This window comes from Staurois parvus, unplaced genomic scaffold (genome assembly GCF_062004578.1).
Source record: "Staurois parvus isolate SC_StPar_1 unplaced genomic scaffold, SC_StPar_1.0 ptg000701l, whole genome shotgun sequence".
NCBI lineage: Eukaryota > Metazoa > Chordata > Amphibia > Anura > Ranidae > Staurois > Staurois parvus.
Genome location: NW_028318497.1, coordinates 1,587,028 through 1,605,552, shown reverse-complemented (window position 1 = coordinate 1,605,552; position 18,525 = coordinate 1,587,028). Strand labels below are relative to the sequence as shown.

The 18,525-nt window shown below is 35.3% G+C and overlaps 1 protein-coding gene across 2 annotated transcripts in view; it reads right to left on the bottom strand.

Moving 5' to 3' along the window:
• The window catches only part of PITX1 (paired like homeodomain 1), a 35,516-nt gene extending 18,433 nt beyond the window's left edge, over positions 1-17,083 (bottom strand). The window contains exons 1-2 of one of the 2 annotated variants that reach the window (XM_089653138.1): positions 16,906-17,083; positions 13,721-13,774 (exon numbers count right to left, since the gene is read on the bottom strand). In XM_089653138.1, the coding sequence (XP_089509264.1) occupies positions 13,721-13,766 (46 nt within the window). In that variant the 5' untranslated portion in view covers positions 13,767-13,774; positions 16,906-17,083. The remainder of the gene's footprint in view (positions 1-13,720; positions 13,775-16,905) is intronic. The other variant, XM_089653137.1, reaches the window with a different exon arrangement.
• Positions 17,084-18,525: the final 1,442 nt, after the last annotated feature.

The following is an 18,525-nucleotide window of genomic DNA, read 5'->3' as shown; positions in this document are numbered from 1 at the left end:
TTGTCATCATAAGGGTAAATTACTGTTTTTGACCAATTCATTTTTGTTTTGCTAAAAAGATATTAATCTTAGATATGATCCAAAGTGGTTATCATGGTATCCCAGCAGCCCCTTAACATTTTAATTTGTGTGCCCCAGATCTATTTAGAACCTAGAAACGCCCCATCCTGGGGGGTTTTGCTAGACCATGACATCCAGGTCTTCTATTGGGTGTTCAAGATCTAGATAAGGATACATTCTATGCATAATACAGTTTTGGAACATTGTATAATTTATCTACTTTTCAATCCATCTATTATTTATTTTGTCATCATAATGTTAAATTACAGTTTTTGAACAATTCATTTTTGTTAAGCTAAAATTATTACATTAATCTTAGATTTGATCCAAAGTGGTCATCATGGTATCCCAGCAGCCCCTCAACATTTTAATCTGTGTGCCCCAGGACTATTAGGGACCTAGAAACACCTTATCCTGGGGGTTCTGCTATACCCTCGCACCCAGGTCTTCTACTGAGTGCCCAAGGTCTAGATAAAGATACATTCTATGCATAATACAGTTTTGGAACATTGTATAATGTATCTACTTTTCAAGCCATCTAGTATTTTTTTGTCATGGGAATGTCACAGTACCCTTTTTTGACCAATTCATTTATGTTTAGCTAACGAGATTATCTTAGATTTGATCCAAACTGGTCATCATGGTATCCATACCAGCCCCTCAACATGTTCCCCAGGCAGGGGCAGACTGACAACTCATGGGGCCCCCGGGCAATAGGGGATCATGGGGCCCCTGTGTCCTCGCTCACACTCAAACCACACCCAAAAAAGCCTATGAAAAGTATCAGGGGCATCTCATGGGGCGCCTTACTGACCCCGGGCCCTCGGGCAGAGCCCGAGTTTCTGAATGGTCAGTCCGCCCCTGGCCCCAGGTCTAATAACAACCTAGAAACACACCATCCTGGGGTTTTTGCAAGACCCTGGCACCCAGAGCATGTGTCCCAGGATTTCTATTGAGTGTCGAAGGTCTACATAGAGATAAGGATACATTCTATGTATTATACAGTTTTGGAACATTGTATAATTTATCTACTTTTCAATCCATCTATTATTTATTTTGTCATCATAATGTTAAATTACAGTTTTTGACCTATTCATTTTTGTTTAGCTAAAAAGATTAATCTTCGATATTATCCAAAGTGGTCATTATGGTATCACAGCAGCCTCTCAATATTTTAATCTGTGTGCCTGAGGACTATTAGGAACCTAGAAATGCCTTGCTAGACCCTGACATCCAGGTCTTTTATTGGGTGTTCAAGGTCTAGCTAAAGATACATTCTATGCATAATACAGTTTTGGAACATTGTATAATGTATCTATCTTTTCAAGCCATCTTGTATTTTTTTTTGTCATGGGGATGTTATAGTACCCTTTTTTGGCCAATTAATTTTTGTTTAGCTAATAAGATTATAATAATCTTAGAGTTGATCCAAAGTGGTCATCATGGTATCCATACCAGCCCCTCAACATTTTAATCTATGTGCCCCAGGTCTATTAACAACCTAGAAACACACCATCCTAGGGGTTTTGCTAGACCCTGGCACCCAGAGCATGTGTCCCAGGGTTTCTACTGAGTGTGGAAGGTCTACATAGAGATAAGGATACATTCTATGTATTATATAGTTTTGGAACATTGTATAATTTATCTACTTTTCAATCAATCTATTATTTATTTTGTCAGTATAAGGGTAAATTACAGTTTTTGACCAATTAATTTTTGTTTAGCTAAAGAGATTATAATAAACTTATATATGATCTAAAGTGGTCATCATGGTATCCATACCAGCCCCTCAACATTTTAATCTGTGTGCCCCAGGTCTATTAACAACCTAGAAACACACCATCCTGGGGAATTGTATAATTTATCTACTTTTCAATCCATCTATTATTTATTTTGTCATAATATTCAATTACAGTTTTTGACCAATCCAGAAGACATGCTGGTAGGTTAATTGTCTCCTGTCTAAATGTATGTATGTATGAAAAGGAGTTAGGGTCCTTAGATTTTTTGCTCCTTGGGGGCAGAGACTGATGTGAATGTATAATATATATGAAAAGTGCTGCGTAAATTGATGGCTCTGTATTAATACCTATAATAAATGAATGAGCAATTCATTGTTGTTCAGTTAAAAAGGTTATACTAGATTTAGATTTGACCCAAAGTGGTCTACCAGTCCCTCAACATTTTAATCTTCGTGCCCAGAGGTGCCCCATCCCATATAGAATATTTTGAATGAAGTGAAGCTTGCTAAGTCAGCATTCAATTTTATATTTAATGTTTCATTCCTATGGCATTTAAAATGTAAAACAGGAACCCCAGTGTTATAGACAGTACAAAAAATAAGCTTTAATGACCAAAATAAAGTGTTTTTACAGATGGTTTCTACAAGGTCACTGAGTTTCCACCTACATACTGCTGGTCAGAAAGCACACAAGAAGGCTCAGTCTATATTAGGAGCTTGCCACATCATGCAAGACAAAGCACAGCAGGTTAGGTCGATTGAATAGTAAGGCAAACAGGTAGAGAGCACTGGGGTTGTGCAGTCTGTGAGCAGGCTTGATAAGAAAAGGCGATAAGATTACAAGTGTTTGCTCAGACGATGTCTAGTGTTCCATTCTGATGGGACCTTGAGACAAAAACAAAAATCTTCCTTTCCTTTAAATGGACAAAATAAAACTAACATTGTAGTCCCCAGCCCTAATGCAGGAGTTTCTAATGAACAAGCCCAGCATGATTATTCCTGATCAAGGCAGAGGAATACAATATGGTTTAACCAGTGGAGTGCTGGAGCTAGCTACTAACCTATGCCTATGGCTGCAGGCAGCCTTGTATTAGCTCCGAAGTAATCTCTGTAAATGGTCTGCTGAGAAGGCGACTCCCTCCAGCTATATGAAATTTGTGAAACGTGGGGATAGTCTCAGATCAATTAGGCAAATCCTCTTAATGCCACAGGGAAAATAAAAATCAGATAGTGCGTATGGATTTGGGATAAACCCACAATTTATGTCGATTGCATCTGATAACATAGCAATAACAACAAAGGTGTGAATAGAAATAGATAAGGTGGAGTAGTAATCTTAAATGATTTGGAAAATCGTGTGTAAATCAGACTGGAAAATCAGTTACACGTATTCACTAGACTGCATTAGCTATTCCTAATTACTGATCGTCTTATTCGCTGCACATAGGCACATTGGTCAGTTATTGCCAGATTGTATGCTGAGGGGTTCAAATTTAATCAGCTACAGTGGGGTTATCCAGCACAGGACTGGTTAATGGCATTATTTTTAGACACACTGGGTGCAACAAAGAACTTGGTCGCTAGGGGGAGGAAGCGAGCTCCTGACATTTTACACTGCATGGGTTTCATGGAAATCATGTAAAGGGCACAACTTTTCTATAAATTGTACATTGAGATTAATTATGTATAAAACGTGATTACTAAAAGTGATGCACTGCATAAGAGTTAACACCATAATTATCCTCGTAAATTATAAATCAATACATACGATTGTATAGAGAAAGGAGCCCTGACTTCTTAGTAGTTGGGTGTTTTACTAGAAGGAAAATGTTTGACTCCAGTTTTCGGCACTTTTTTGGCTTCTAGGATCTAATTAGGATAAAGGGAAATGAGCATGCTATATAAAGTAAAATAAAAATCGACTATTGCGTAACCTAAATTAGTATTTCATGTAAACAAATGCTCACTGAGCTGGTCAAAAAACCCTTCTTAGGAAATCATCTCCTTCCATACCAGAATACCTGCATTGCAGCATCCGTATAGAAGTCTGCTTTATTATATTTACCTCTGAATGCAATGGGGTTGATTTACTAAAACTGCAGAGTGCAAAATGTAGTGCACATGTATAGAAACCAATCAGCTTTCAGGTTATATCATCAAAGTTTAATTGAACAAACTGAAGTTAGAAGCTGATTGGCTGCCATGCATATCTGCACCAGATTTTTCTCTCCCCAGTTTTAGTAAATCCATTCCATACTGTATTTTGCCACTCTTTACAAAGTATAATAAACCAATTGTAACAGGATAGTGTTTCAAATACGGATCATTTATGAAGAAAGGATATGTGGCTGACGAAATACAGTAATCTTTTTACATATTCTGAGTTGCTACCGCTATATTTTTATTAACCGTAAAATATATGTAAGCTCTAGTCTGTATATATACGATACAATTCCCTGTTAAAAATGGTATCATTACAATGTGTATACAAAGGGATCGTTACACGAGACTACTGATGTGTAAAAAGACATAACGACATTATATATATTTTATATATATATATATATATTAGAAATTTAAAAAAAATTCTATGTATGTATGTAATCTATCAATACACACACACACCTATCTATCTCCGTATGTGTGTGTGTGTGTGTGTGTGTGTGTGTATATATATATATATATATATAAGATTGAGGAATTCCTAGTACAGCAAAGATTTGCTTCTTGCATTGGGCCATCATAGACCCTACTTACACCATCCTTTCTTCTCTTTAAATGCCCGCACATAGAGGGATTTAAGGGTGCTTCTTCAAGCAAAAATAACTCTGAAGCCCCTTTTGGTGCCTATTTTAATTGACAAGGCTACATTTTTTTACGTCCTCTAATCTAGCTGTGTAATCTCTAAATATACATTACCCAATAGAACAATAGAAAGGACGTGTCTGTATCTATCTATCTATCTATCTATCTATCTATCTATCTATCTATCTATCTATCGAATGTATTTATTTTCATTTATTTATATGTATATTAGTATGTTATTATTTATTTTTTATTTATTTTCAGTCATTGCATTTTCTGACATTATTATATTTTTTCATTTTTTCTTATTTTATTTGGATTTAATAGGTATTATTGTAGCTCATACGACATTGCAACACAGATCTGTAAATAACCTTGAATATTCGTATTTGGAAATGTGTTAATTCTCCATCATTTGTTTTTTATCATATAAAAAACCCCAATACTAACCAGAAGAACCCATAGTGCAACTGTTACCAATAATAGGTCGTCCTGGTTTTCATTAGAAGGCGGCCACATGATATTTGCACAATATAGGCACATCGCTGCTAATCTTTATTCTTGAATGTGTACATTGTTGTTTACAGTTTCAAATCCCCTTTGCGCTTCCTTTTCATTTTTTTATGCTGGCTGTAGAAAGGATTGTGTTCTGTTTCGTTATGGCATTGATTATCCCATTCTCTTCAAACAATAATAGAAAGTATCTGTACACTCAGAGGATTCTCAATGGCTACACAAGCTTTGGAACACACGTGCGGCCACTGAACTAGGTACATAAACAGTACATTACCAACACACATATACACACATAGAGAGATATAAAGTGTGTGTGTATATATATATATATATATATATATATATATATATATTGTAAAATATGCATTTGTATACACGCATCTCTCTCTCTCTTTTTTTACACATGCATACATGTCTGCATGTAAATGTATAGAGAATATCTACATGGGTGTACAGAGCAATACAAGAAAAGTTAACATTAAGGCATGATTACTGTCAGGGACCATTGCTTAATGTCTTCATAAATTCACTGCATAGCAGTATTAATTGTGGATCACACAGTAAAGTGCCACTTATGCTAAGGTGCCAATTAACACATGAAGTACATACTAGACGTTAAAGTTGCTAGAAGTGGCTTATACAGGGATTGGATTACTAAAGGAGTAGTTAATATTGGCTCAGCAAAGTGGATAGAGTGACGTTATGATCACTTCCAATGCCCTCTAATTTATGGGGAGGGGGTCTTACACAATGTCACTAAGCTACAAGTAAATATTCTTTACTACTTTAATTAACCAACCCCTGTGTCTCATCCATACGTTTAATAAAAAATCTATAGAATCACTTCTGTGAATATCCCCCCATTCTATCTCTATCTATCTATCTATCTATCTATCTATCTATCTATCTATCTATCTATCTATCTATCATATGATTTCCAACAATGGATCATCTTTCTTTGATTCTTTGTGTCTGTCTCCATTTATCTCTAAGGAGAGCTACTATTGTTCTCCCTGCTACCTATGTACTGGGGTAATGATGTCATCAAGCATAGAAAGCCCTGCATTGTTGCCAAATACACGCAAGATATGCAGTTATGCAGTAATGACATTTCCATGACCTCCCAAGCCCATTAAATAACCAATTGATGACAAGACCAGTTTCTAATAACCAAAGATTATTTGTGGAAAAAAAGTAATTCATTTTAATATATATCGGTTTAAGCAATAGTACATGCATGCTATATTGCTTCAAAATTTAAATATTCATAATTTAATGAATAGCTTTTGTATTATCATTGAAAATATGCACCTCTGTTAGGAAGTTATATAAAATGGTTGCATTCTACTTTCACTCACAGGTGGGAAAATAAAGTTTTACACACACACACACACACACACACAAACACACAATCAGGCAAGCAATAGTTAATAGACCAGTCACATTTTCTATAGACTTTTTTTACACACCTATCCTGTAAAAAAATGAAAATACTAACAATTTCTATCTCCCAGTATATTTAAAACATGCTATTTTTCTATTTTACTTAGTATGCATTATAATGTGTTAGGTGGATGCGAGCATCATGTATATATCTGTAAATTTTATTACTGTTGTGAACTGAAACACACACACACAAAACCCATACACAAGCAAATTCTTATAGCTGGGTTGGCTGCCCCACACCATTCAGGGGCTGGCAAGGCATGTGCTGATTGAAGAGTACCCCACAGCTGAATAATTTATAATAGACACCCTGTATCTTTATTAACTGCTGTATTTTCCTTAAAACGTGAAGTTTTTTTTGGCCCAGTAAAACTGCTTCATAAGGACTCTAGTAAATATGGCGTTGTTATCAATTGCCTTTAAAAGCAGTTTGGGGCCATGCTAAATGGAAGTTCCTCTGGTTTATGAAATCCTTTCATATGAGCTGAGGCTTGCAGATACAGGACAGCTGTTGTTCTAAGGGGAGGTAATTGCAGGAAAGGATGGGGAAACACTTTAAAATCAGCAGCCTGCAGACTTGCACAGAGCATGGCAGAGTATTGTAAGATTACTGACACACACACACACACACTCACACACACATCTTCAACTTGTCCGTACAATTTTTACAAGTCCAGTGAACATTTTCTTGTATAGAAAAGGGTTGTTCTACGTTCTCGGATTAAAGAAAGAGTTCCTTTTATTAAATTATTATTATTATTATTACTACGAGTTTATATAGCGCCAAAGGGTTTGCTCAGCGCTGTACAATAGGGGGGGACAATACATGGCACAGTACAACAAAGACAGACAGCGTACGAGGGGTAAGAGGGCCCTACTCTTACGAGCTTACAATCTAGGAGATAATGGGTATATCATCAATATATTGCCAACCTTTTGCTTTTTTTTGTACATGTAACTGTTTATGTAGAAATGCGTAAACAATGTAAAGCAAACTAGGATATTTTACACTTAACTATTATACTAGTGGTATACTAATCACAAAACACATTATTGCCAGTTTTGCCCATAATGCAGTTTGTTTTATTTGTCCTTAAGTTCTCATAAAAGTTGTAAGGCCACTCATGCCTACTTATCAAATATTTGGTTGAAATGCCATAATTATTAGTGATTTCCTGTGTACATAATTAAATATTCAAATAGTGTATATATATATATATATATATATATATATATATATATATATATATATATATATACACACACACACCTAACTTACCCCCTCCCCTGAAAAAAAGTTTGGAGCAAGTGTTTCCATTCCCTTAGGTTAGTCAATGTATTTAAGTGACATTCCAGTTTAAGCCTTCAGTATTCTGGATGAGTTCAAACTAGAAAACTAGTTTAGATGAGTCACTTATGCACAGACCACCTACCAGAATTAGGCACAGTGTTTTTTTTACTCACATTGAAATAAAAATCGAATAACTCCCTGAAAATGGTCAATGATAGGTGCAAATACAGGTCCTTAATTTATGCTGTAAATACATGATAATTATGTCTTATTCTGGTAATTTTGGGAATGAAAATATTTGTATGTGATTTAATGCCCTAAAAGCTATGTGTGTGCATTTGTGTGCGTGTGTGGGCTGGGTGAGAAGTTGCTGTAGACTAAATGCCTTTGACTGATGTGTTGTTTTAGAAGATTCCGAATTTTCAGTGGAGAAACAACACAAGGTAAGCATGTATTCATTTATATTCTTTTAGCTTTATCTGTCATAGTTAGCTTTGCACATTAAAGCATTGTTTTGGTAAAGGATTTAGGCAAGCCATGGACATTAGAAGGTGGTTGAATGTGCCTTACTGCTGGAATAATTTTTTCAGAATCTCCCATAAACATGACATCTCAGATTGCCTGATTATGCATATTTATGTGATGGTCTGGTAAAAAATCTTTGGGACTTTTAATGTTTACTCCAACCTAATGTAAAGTTCCATTTTTAGGCACATACACTATTATATATATGCCTACATATATATATATATATATATTATAGTGTATGCCTACACTATTAAGGATCCATAATTGAAAGTATAGGTAGTGATGAACAGAAGATCAACTTGTCTCCTACAGAACACTGCCAGAGCTTCCCCACCAGGGGCGGACTGACAACTCATGGGGCCCCCGGGTATTAGGGGATCATGGGGCCCCTGTGTCCTTGCCCACACTCAAAGCACACCCAAAAAAGCCTATAAAAGGTACCAGGGGCATTTCATGGGGCCCCTTACTGACCCCGGGCCCTCGGGCAGTGCCGAGTGCTCGAATGGTCAGTCCACCCTTGTTCCCCACACACCTGTACTTGTAAGTATGAAATTAATATGCATGGCCAACCAATTTATGGCTGTTCAACCAGTCACCAGGCCCAAGCATTGTCACATGGGCAGCGAGGGGTGGGACTAAGCCTATGCTGATACAAAATTTTAGAAAGTCGGTATAAGATATTTTGAGTTTTGTGGAAGGTGGTATATATCTAATAGAGACAGGCAGAGGCACCTTATGGGGCCTTCAGTTTGTCACTCTTTACTCTAGCCCCAATACTTATATTGATTTTTATAATGTTATATTGTTTTAAGCTTGCACAAATGTGCAAGTTTAGGCCTATAAATGCTGATGGGGGAGCACCGACAAAATTAAACTTTTGTATCAAGCCTGGCTATTTTCACCTTAGGTGTATGCCCACCTGCATATCCTTCAGACCCCAAATTGGGGCTTTGAAATCTGCAATTAGAGTGGCCTGTTTCACAAGGCTGTAAGCTTGCTTGCTGTATCAATCTGATTCTTGGAGGATGCACCAGGCATTCCTTCCCCTGTTTCTATATAACCAAAATGTAAAGTACACCTGCCTGTATGCAATGCATATGCATGGTTGGACTGACTTATATATATGCATGTGAAATCACATAAGTCAAGCACACATAGCCTTTGACCTGAGAGACTGCTACATCCCCTTTCCTCACAAGAGCAGGTGAGCAAGATTTTGAAATTGTAAAAAATGTTCACAACATATAAAAAAAATGATAAGGCACTTAATGTTAACATAAAGCATTTAATCTCTTCAAGGCATAATAACAAAGAATTATAAAGTATGTAATATAGGCATCATAATTAATTTTAGCTAACTTGTATTATCACTCTACTTTTACTGCTAACACTCATAAAATAAAACTGTGTTCCTTTATGATACCCAAAATGTGATATATTTGGGATTGTACATATCTGGAATGTTTTCAGAGTGCGTTATATAATCTATAGTTGTATTTACCTAGCTATACTGTACAAACTAACAAATTCTGTACAAAATGGGGTACTAGTTATGATCCCACACTCAGTCCTCATGTACACATAATGATATGTGGCCTGCCTAACCCTCTTGTATTGAACTGCATTGTTGCTGTATTGTCTCCCGTTATATTGTAAAGTGCTGAGCAAACTGGTGGCACTATATAAATCCTGTATAATAACAATAATAATAATAATGATATGTGATGATACACCTGTATTCATTCTTAGCCAGCTTACTTGCAATTTTTACAAATCCCTGTGCATGCACCCAACCTTGCCTGTACTGCATGCCTGCTTCCCAAACCTGGGCACATGCTTCCCAGATTTGCACTCTGCCCAGAAAGCTTTTGCTGTTGATGTATGCAAATGCTAATGAACGCATGCAAACACGCATGTGTGCATACCCAAATTTTAAAGCCTTGCTCCACTGAAAAAGAACAGAGAGGGCAGCAAGCATTCAATAAAGTGCAGAAAGAGCGCAGACCTGCAGTGCCAAACGTTTCATAGTCTGATAACTGTATGTATAACAATGTATGTAAAACCAAAATATTTTATTTTAGATTTGGTTATAATGTGGAAGGGTTAGAAATTCTGTAAGGTTCCTATTGCTGTCTGTGATGCTGCTGTGAGGCTTAACCTTCACTGTTGGTCCAGGTGGCTATTATCTTTTGTAGCGATGACTAGTGCAAATTGTTGGAGTGGTCAATGGAACAGGTTAAGGAAAAATTTCCAATGGGAAAACCTGTTCTGGTGATAACTGTCTAAGAGGGGTTTTCCCCTTGCTTTGGAGGGATCTCCTTTACTTCCTGCTGTGTCTGTGGGACAGGAAGTGAAGGAAAAAAATCCCAATGGGATAAAAAAAAGACAAGGGTCTTAACCAGGCCTTACTTTTCTATCCAAACAATAGTAATTAAATGTTTGGTACTTGCAATGATAGATTTGAGCATGATAACTTTTTTTTAGTTATACCAAAATATATTTATATGTTCTGTAGATTTTTCAAGCTGACTGAGCCCTCCAGTAAAAGTGATGCTGACAAGGATTAGGACAAATTATTACACTACCAGATATACTTCAGAAGTTGCAGATATATTGGGGTTGATTTACTAAAACTGGAGAGTGCAAAATCTTGTGCAGATCTGCATAGAAACCAATCGGACTCCAGGTTTTATTATCAAAGCTTAATTGAACAAGCTGAACTGATGTGAATGTACATATATATTTAAAGCGCTGCATAAATTGATGGTGCTATATAAGTACCTGTGATAAATAAGTTAGAAGGCGATTGGCTACCATGCACAGCTGTACCAGATTTTGCACTCTAGTTTTAGTAAAGCAATCCCATTATTTTTGGGTTTTTTTTTTTAACACAAGGAACCCCATTGTTTTTAAAAGAAAATTTAAAGCATGTTACTAAACCACTGAAAGCACCCTGGCAGTGTTGTACAGTGTCCCAACTTTTGGTACCTTTGTTAAACAGCCTGGCTGACATGAAAATGTGAAGAAAAATGTAAATAAATGCATCTATAGAATATTTTTTTCTTACAAGTAAAAATCTCATACAGTTATGTTCATTCTGATGGTGACCTTTTAAATAAAATATATTTGTGGGTCTATTTATTAGAACATTCACCCTTGATTCACACATTTTCTAACACAACTGTATGTAGAAATATATGAAACTTGGGTGAATGATGGGTGCACCTTGGGTGAAAACATTGTAAATTATCCTCCTGAAATTTATTTTACAAGTTGTGCTCTTTGCATACTTTGTTTTTTTTTTGTTATATAAGCTATGTATTTAACATTAAATATAGGAAATCAAAATATTTACCTATTTATTTATACTTACACATTAAGTTTTATTTAATACAATTCTATTTTAGCATATTTCTAATTCATGCAATTTTAAATAGACTAAAAATGCTTAAATAAAAAGACACTTACCTATATATTAAGAATCATCTATAGAAAACAGCATCTCAGATATCGTCCATTGGTTATTACCTTTCAAAGGTACATAGGTGTATGTAGCATTGTACCACCTTTAATTTGATGGCATCACAGAGCAAACACTGCTCGCCCTAGTCATCAGTGAGCTCAAATTTAGTAAATCAGGCCCATTGCTGACAAACTGCTATGTAAACCCACTTAGTGGACAAGTCATATAAAACCCACTGAAACCCAACTGGAAAGTGAGCCATCCTGAGAGGTCAACCCCTACTCAGACCCTCATTAGTTATTTAAATAAATATTTGTTAAACTGTATCCACCCATTAAACTGAAAAGGGGGGTCAGAATTCTAAAGAAAGTCTACTAAGGGTCAGATTTAATGGCAACTATGATCTAAACAGTGTCAGAAAATCCATAGAATAAATCCATTGTTTAGATATATAGCAACAGTAGGCTTAAGGTTAGAGTAATAATGTTACTCCTCAGCTAGCATAAACACTCTCTTAGCTCTCCACAATGACTTTTCAGTAGCAGCAAACTGGACATTTCATGCTTGTTAAATAAATGTACCAAAAAATGGATGGAATTTCAGGCAGCCTATGTGTATAACCCCCTTTAATATGGATAGAAATAAATAAGGTGACAAATATTTGTGTTCCTTTAAACATGAAGCTCCTCTATTTTTAGCTATGTGGAGTTTCAGCATTCAAAACCTAGGAAAGCAATATTATTGCTGCCTATGTTAGTACCTAGGAAAGGAGGCAAATTGCACTTAAAGGTGAATGGTATATATTGACTGATCATGTACAAGATTCTGTATATAGTTCCATTCATCTGTTTTCCTTACTTATTGTATGCTTTTCATACAGAAAATAATAATAATAATGATCTCCTAGACCAAAGCTGCCATGAGCAGAGCCCTCTGTTTCCTCTTGTACCAAATTATATTGTAACTGTAATGCCTACCTTCATTTTGTAAAGCGCTGCACAAACTGTTAGCGCTATATAAATCCTGTATTATAATAATAACAATTAAAAAAATGTGTAGACCATTTGCCCAGCTCACTTTTGTTGCAGGTGTATATTGTTTAACTCCAAGATGGGTTAGTAATAATTCTAGAGTCATATGCAGGTTTTGAATCATATTAATAATATAATAAGAATAGACAAAAAAAAAAAATTCTGTAAGCAGACCATTTACCCAACTCCTTTTTGTTGCAGGTTTATATTATCTAATTCCAGGAGGAATAATTCTTGTAATATTTCTAAGGTCATTTGCAGATTTTGAATCCTATGTACAATATCACAGAAAAAACAATAACTTTTGTAGACCATTTACCCAACTCACTTTTGCTGCAGGTTTATATTCTCTAATTCCAGGAGGACTAATTCTAGTAATATTTCTAAGGTCATAAGCAAATTTTGAATCATATGTACAATATTGACACAGAAAAAAAAACACAACTTTTGTAGACCACTTACCCAACTCACTTTTGTTGCAGGTTTATATTGTTTAATTCCAGGATGGGTTAGTAATAATTCTGGTATGAATTCTAAGGTCATATGCAAATTTTGAAACCATATTAATAATCAGCGGAAAAAAACAATAACTTTTGTAGACCATTTCACTTTTGTTGCAGGTTTATATTATCTAATTCCAGGAGGGGTTAGTGGTAATTCTAAGTAGTAATAATTCTGAATCATAATAATAATAATCCCTCCACCACAAAGCTTGTTGTTCATTGCATACAGAGAAGGGAATGAGCAAAACCTTTGTATAAAATAGTATATGAATCATAAAATATTAAATACATAATACTATATAAATAATAGTATCTAAAAAATAGTTTGTTACTTACCTAAATCAACATAGGAGGAAGCAGTCTTAGTTAGACTTATTTCCATAATAGAATCTGTAAAAACAGGCAAATACAGGTTGCATATTAGATACCCACATACAAATGAAATGATATATTTAAATGTTTCATTTTCTGTAGGTGTTTTAATACAGTGCTTTATATATATATATATATATATATATATATATATATACACACACACACATTCCCCCCCCCCCCCCCCCCACATGCTTGACTTTTATAAATCGCACATCTTTTTTGTCACATGAAAAATCCATTGTTCTAATTTGGGGTGAGTTGTTCAAATGTGTCAGAACTAATACTTGCATTATGTACATACTGTATGAACTAAACCGTTTATAGGAAGGTTTTCTGTTTCATGAAAACAATAAAATAGAGGGGAAAAAATAGTCGCACGTTGTAAAGCCATAATTCGGCATCAAATTCGGGGTTACAAATGAGCCTTTAATCTGCAGGCTAATTGTCCAGTAGCCCTGGATTAAGTGCCTTACAAGCCTATATTCAAGAAGTGTGAGGACATTGTTCCAATTTTTTTAGGTGTTTTAGGAAGATGTGGGAGTGTGGCATGTTTAATTTCTTAAAGCTAATTCACTAATTTTAAATCCACTGACCATTATTTTGACAGATCATTAACTTCTTATTTCGCTCATATCCATACTTATTATGGATAGAAAAATGACACTTAATACAGGACCTCTAGCAATTACACCTTTACAGTTTTGTGGTTTAGGTTCTAGAAGATACTGATCTATTTCATCCAGGCATGAGAAATGCCTCTAATCAGCCTACAGCCCCTTCTGCACTTCTGTTTTTACAGACATAATTACTCACCCCCCTTTGGAATCCCCATTCAAAATTTTCCTCCCTTTTTATGAATGTTTTATAAAGTAAAAAAAAAAATGTTGCACGCTTTTGGTCTTAACTGCCTGGGCGTCACGTGATCCATATTTTACTGCCGCGGCAATGAACTTTATCAAACCTAACATAAGCTGCACAGATCGCCTCTGCCAAAGATTAGAAAGGCAAATCTTTCACGTGCCCCAAGTATTACATTTATTAGCCATTTAACAAAAAAAAGTGTGTCTTGTCAGATCTATCAGGCTTTGCAAGAAATTGAGTTTTGCTCAAAGTCTTGATATTGTGCAAAAACACACATAAATAGTGGCTGCCTAATTGGGAGATCTAGTCCAAGAGCAAACTGTTTTTGCTTAAATCCTTAAAGTTTGTAAAGTGAGCTAACCCCCTTTGGAATTATATTTTCTAGCATATTTGTCAGGTTTGACGAAGTGCAGGGACACCAAAGAATTTATACAAGGTATAAAGATGTCAAGGTCTCAAATTCAAGGCTGGGGAAAGAAGTCAAAGCCTGCAAATGAAGAGGCTGTCTACACAGTTCAGGCTCCTTTTCACAGACTTGCTGCTCCTAACAACACACTTTATTTCATTTCTTTCTGATACAGGTTGCACACACACAGAACAAATATGCTCCTATCATAATAAAATATAGTGATCAATATTCAGGTCTCCCCTAGGCTTCCACTAGGAAACTTATACCAATAGATATAGAACATTGAATGTACCTAAACCTCACCATACTTACTAAGATGTCACCCCCCCCCCCCATACCTTCCCAATCAGAAGAAGTAGATCTGACACTAGACATCCAGCCTTGAGGCTGCCATGAACCTATTAAAATGGGCATCTGCGTTATGAGGTCACCCAAGGCACATTTAATCCGGATGACTATCCAAATAATAACACATTTTTTAAGTGGTTAAGGATAACACAGGCAATTGTAACTGTCAACTGTGCAGCTTACAGAATACTGGAAGCAGGGCCTCAGCAAATTGGGGGCTAATCAGGAGGAAGTAAGGGGAACAATACAGGAAGTGCTGACATGAAAACACATGTCTGTATGTAGAAAAAATATATATAAAAAATAAATTTAAATAAAATGTTATATATATATATATATATATATATATATATATATAATCATATGCTCAAACTGTCTAAGTACATGTGCATGCAGTACATTATTAATAGTTTAATACTACAGGAAGTGCTGACATGTCTGTATGAAAAAGAAGCCAAAACAGTGGAGTCCTCACAATCCAATAAGAATAAAGGGTGCAGGAACAAGACAGGTTCCAATCTGTCAGGAATACATACTCCAAAAAATAATTTCAGCAGTCCAATTTGCTGATGCACTCTTCAGAGACATTTATTCACTAGGTACATAGGTAAGTACAACACAAGAAAGTACTTTAGTATAAGAAAGTACTACACTTGTGTATATTTATATATATATATATATATATATATATATATATATATATATATATATATATATATATATACACATATATAATTATCTCTCTCTAAATATTTATGTTTGTGTGTGTGTATATATATATATATATATATATATATATATACATACATCCATGTACCTGTCTATGTGTTCAAACTTGAATACAATTCCAAGTACATATGAATAAGAGTAAATTAATACTTTAATACTACAGGAAGTGCTCTTTCTCTCTCTCTGTATATGTGTGTGTGTATATATATATATATATATGCAAAATGTTCAAACTGAAATACACTTCCAAGTACAAATGCATAAAAGTAAAATAATACTTTAATACTATAGGAAGTGATATATATAATGTTCAAACTTGGATACAGTTCCAAGTACATATGCATAAGAGTACCTTTTTAATACTATGTAGTTCTCATATTAAGTATTAATAATTTACTCTCAAGTACTGGATGAGAGTTAATTATTCATACCGTATAATATAATTGTACTACTTCTGCAGCTGCTCTGACAACTACTACTGCCACTTCTACGCCCCAGTTTTGTATTGTAAATTGTGTGATCCTACAATATAGTTTAATATTTCCCTACTGGAAAAGCTAACATAAAGAAAACATTTATTCATCTCAGTGTGGAAATAAATGACTTATTGTAATGATTAATTACACGGTTAGGACACAATCACCGCTACTAGAGATCTCTCTGCTAGATCAGGGTGAGAGCAGACAGAGGGAAGTTATAGAAAAAAATGTTTTTCTGTGATTGTTTTTTTTTTTCGGTGAAGAGTTTTGAAAGTGACCCCAGAATGAAATGTATGAGGTTTGTAGAGTCGGGGACTTACCAGCAGAGCGATCGGTGTTGTGAGAGCGCAGTCCAGGCGCTAGATCCCCAGCGATTATCAGTCTGGCCGTGCAGATGCTGCACTGAGCTGATCTAGCAGACAGTTTAGAGAGCTTTTCGGTTCTCTCCAGGAGATCTGCGAAGATCAGGGTGACGTCACTGGAGTCCCAAAGAGCCACACACTGTGTGTGCATGTGTGTACAGGAGAACGTGTGTATGCACAGAAGACAGCAGTCTGATGAAACCTGCCCTACACTCCTCTCCCTCATTTGCATTGTAGGTAATCTTCATTGTTTCCCATGGCAAACAGAGCAGGTACTCTTCTCCCATCCCCTGTGCTGAGCTGACTAATGCACACAAACTGCACACATGTGGCTGCTGAACTGACAAATAGCACGGTTTCATGGATAAAAACACATTTCCTGTTTAATACATAGCTAGTATATTTTAACATCTGCTCTGGGTGTATATTCCTACAGCCTTGCACAGATTTCTAAAAAAAGGAGGAAAGTTGTAGAAAAAAAAATTAAGGGATAGAACTCTGAAGACCTCTACACTGTGCAAAGTATTAACCAAATAATGGGTATGCTGAAAAAGTAGAGATGGAATACATGACCTTGTATCTTTCAATATACACTCAGAAAGTATACTGCTACAAATGTGCACATACAAATATACCTGCTGCTCTCTGCATTGCAATACTATGCAGCGACATGCTGCTGCTGGTAGTTACCAATGTAATAGAAATATTTATATAACATTTAATATATAGGTAACATTTCCTTATTTATTGATTTGATTTATTTATTGCATGTATAGTGCCGGCAGTTCAGCAGCATTGTACATTGACATCAGTTCCTTCACATCTGAGAGCTTTTAATCTAAGGTCCCTAATATATATATATCTATACATATATATATATATATATATATATATATAACCATTTTGTTTTTTTGGATGGTAGATGACCTATACATCGTTAGAGAATTGATATACTTTAATATTGGCATGAAGATAGATGTCAGTATGAAAAATATTAAATATACATACACATATTTAGATACTGTGTATCATATGCCCAAACGTGGATACAGTTCCAAGTACTCAACCAGTAAATTAATAATACTATGCAGTAATCATAATTAGAAAATAAATATGTAATTGTTGTCCATCATTCTTATTTTACACACACATATATATGTATATATATATATATATATATATATATATCATTGGAATGTGTGTATATACAGGCATATCATTGGAATGTATATCTTTGTGCTGGTTTCAGATACAGCTGCAACATCACTTGAAAGAGATTTGATTTCTATTGAGTCTACTGATATGTGAAACCTGATTGTAATGCTATTGAGTCTGTAGGAAATAATAGACTTTTGCTGATCAGATCAGATGAATAAATCTGCTTATTAGGCCACCTTGTGAAGGTTGTTCCTGTTGTCCATCGTTATGAGCAGCTTTCTAATCTGCATAATTTAGCCTGTAAGTGCAATTGTCAGGAGTCAAATCTAATAGCCACACGCCATATTGATAATATGATAGTTGAAGCCCATAACAAGACGTTGCTTTGGGGATTTGTACTAGATTTCTTTGTGTCCTCTG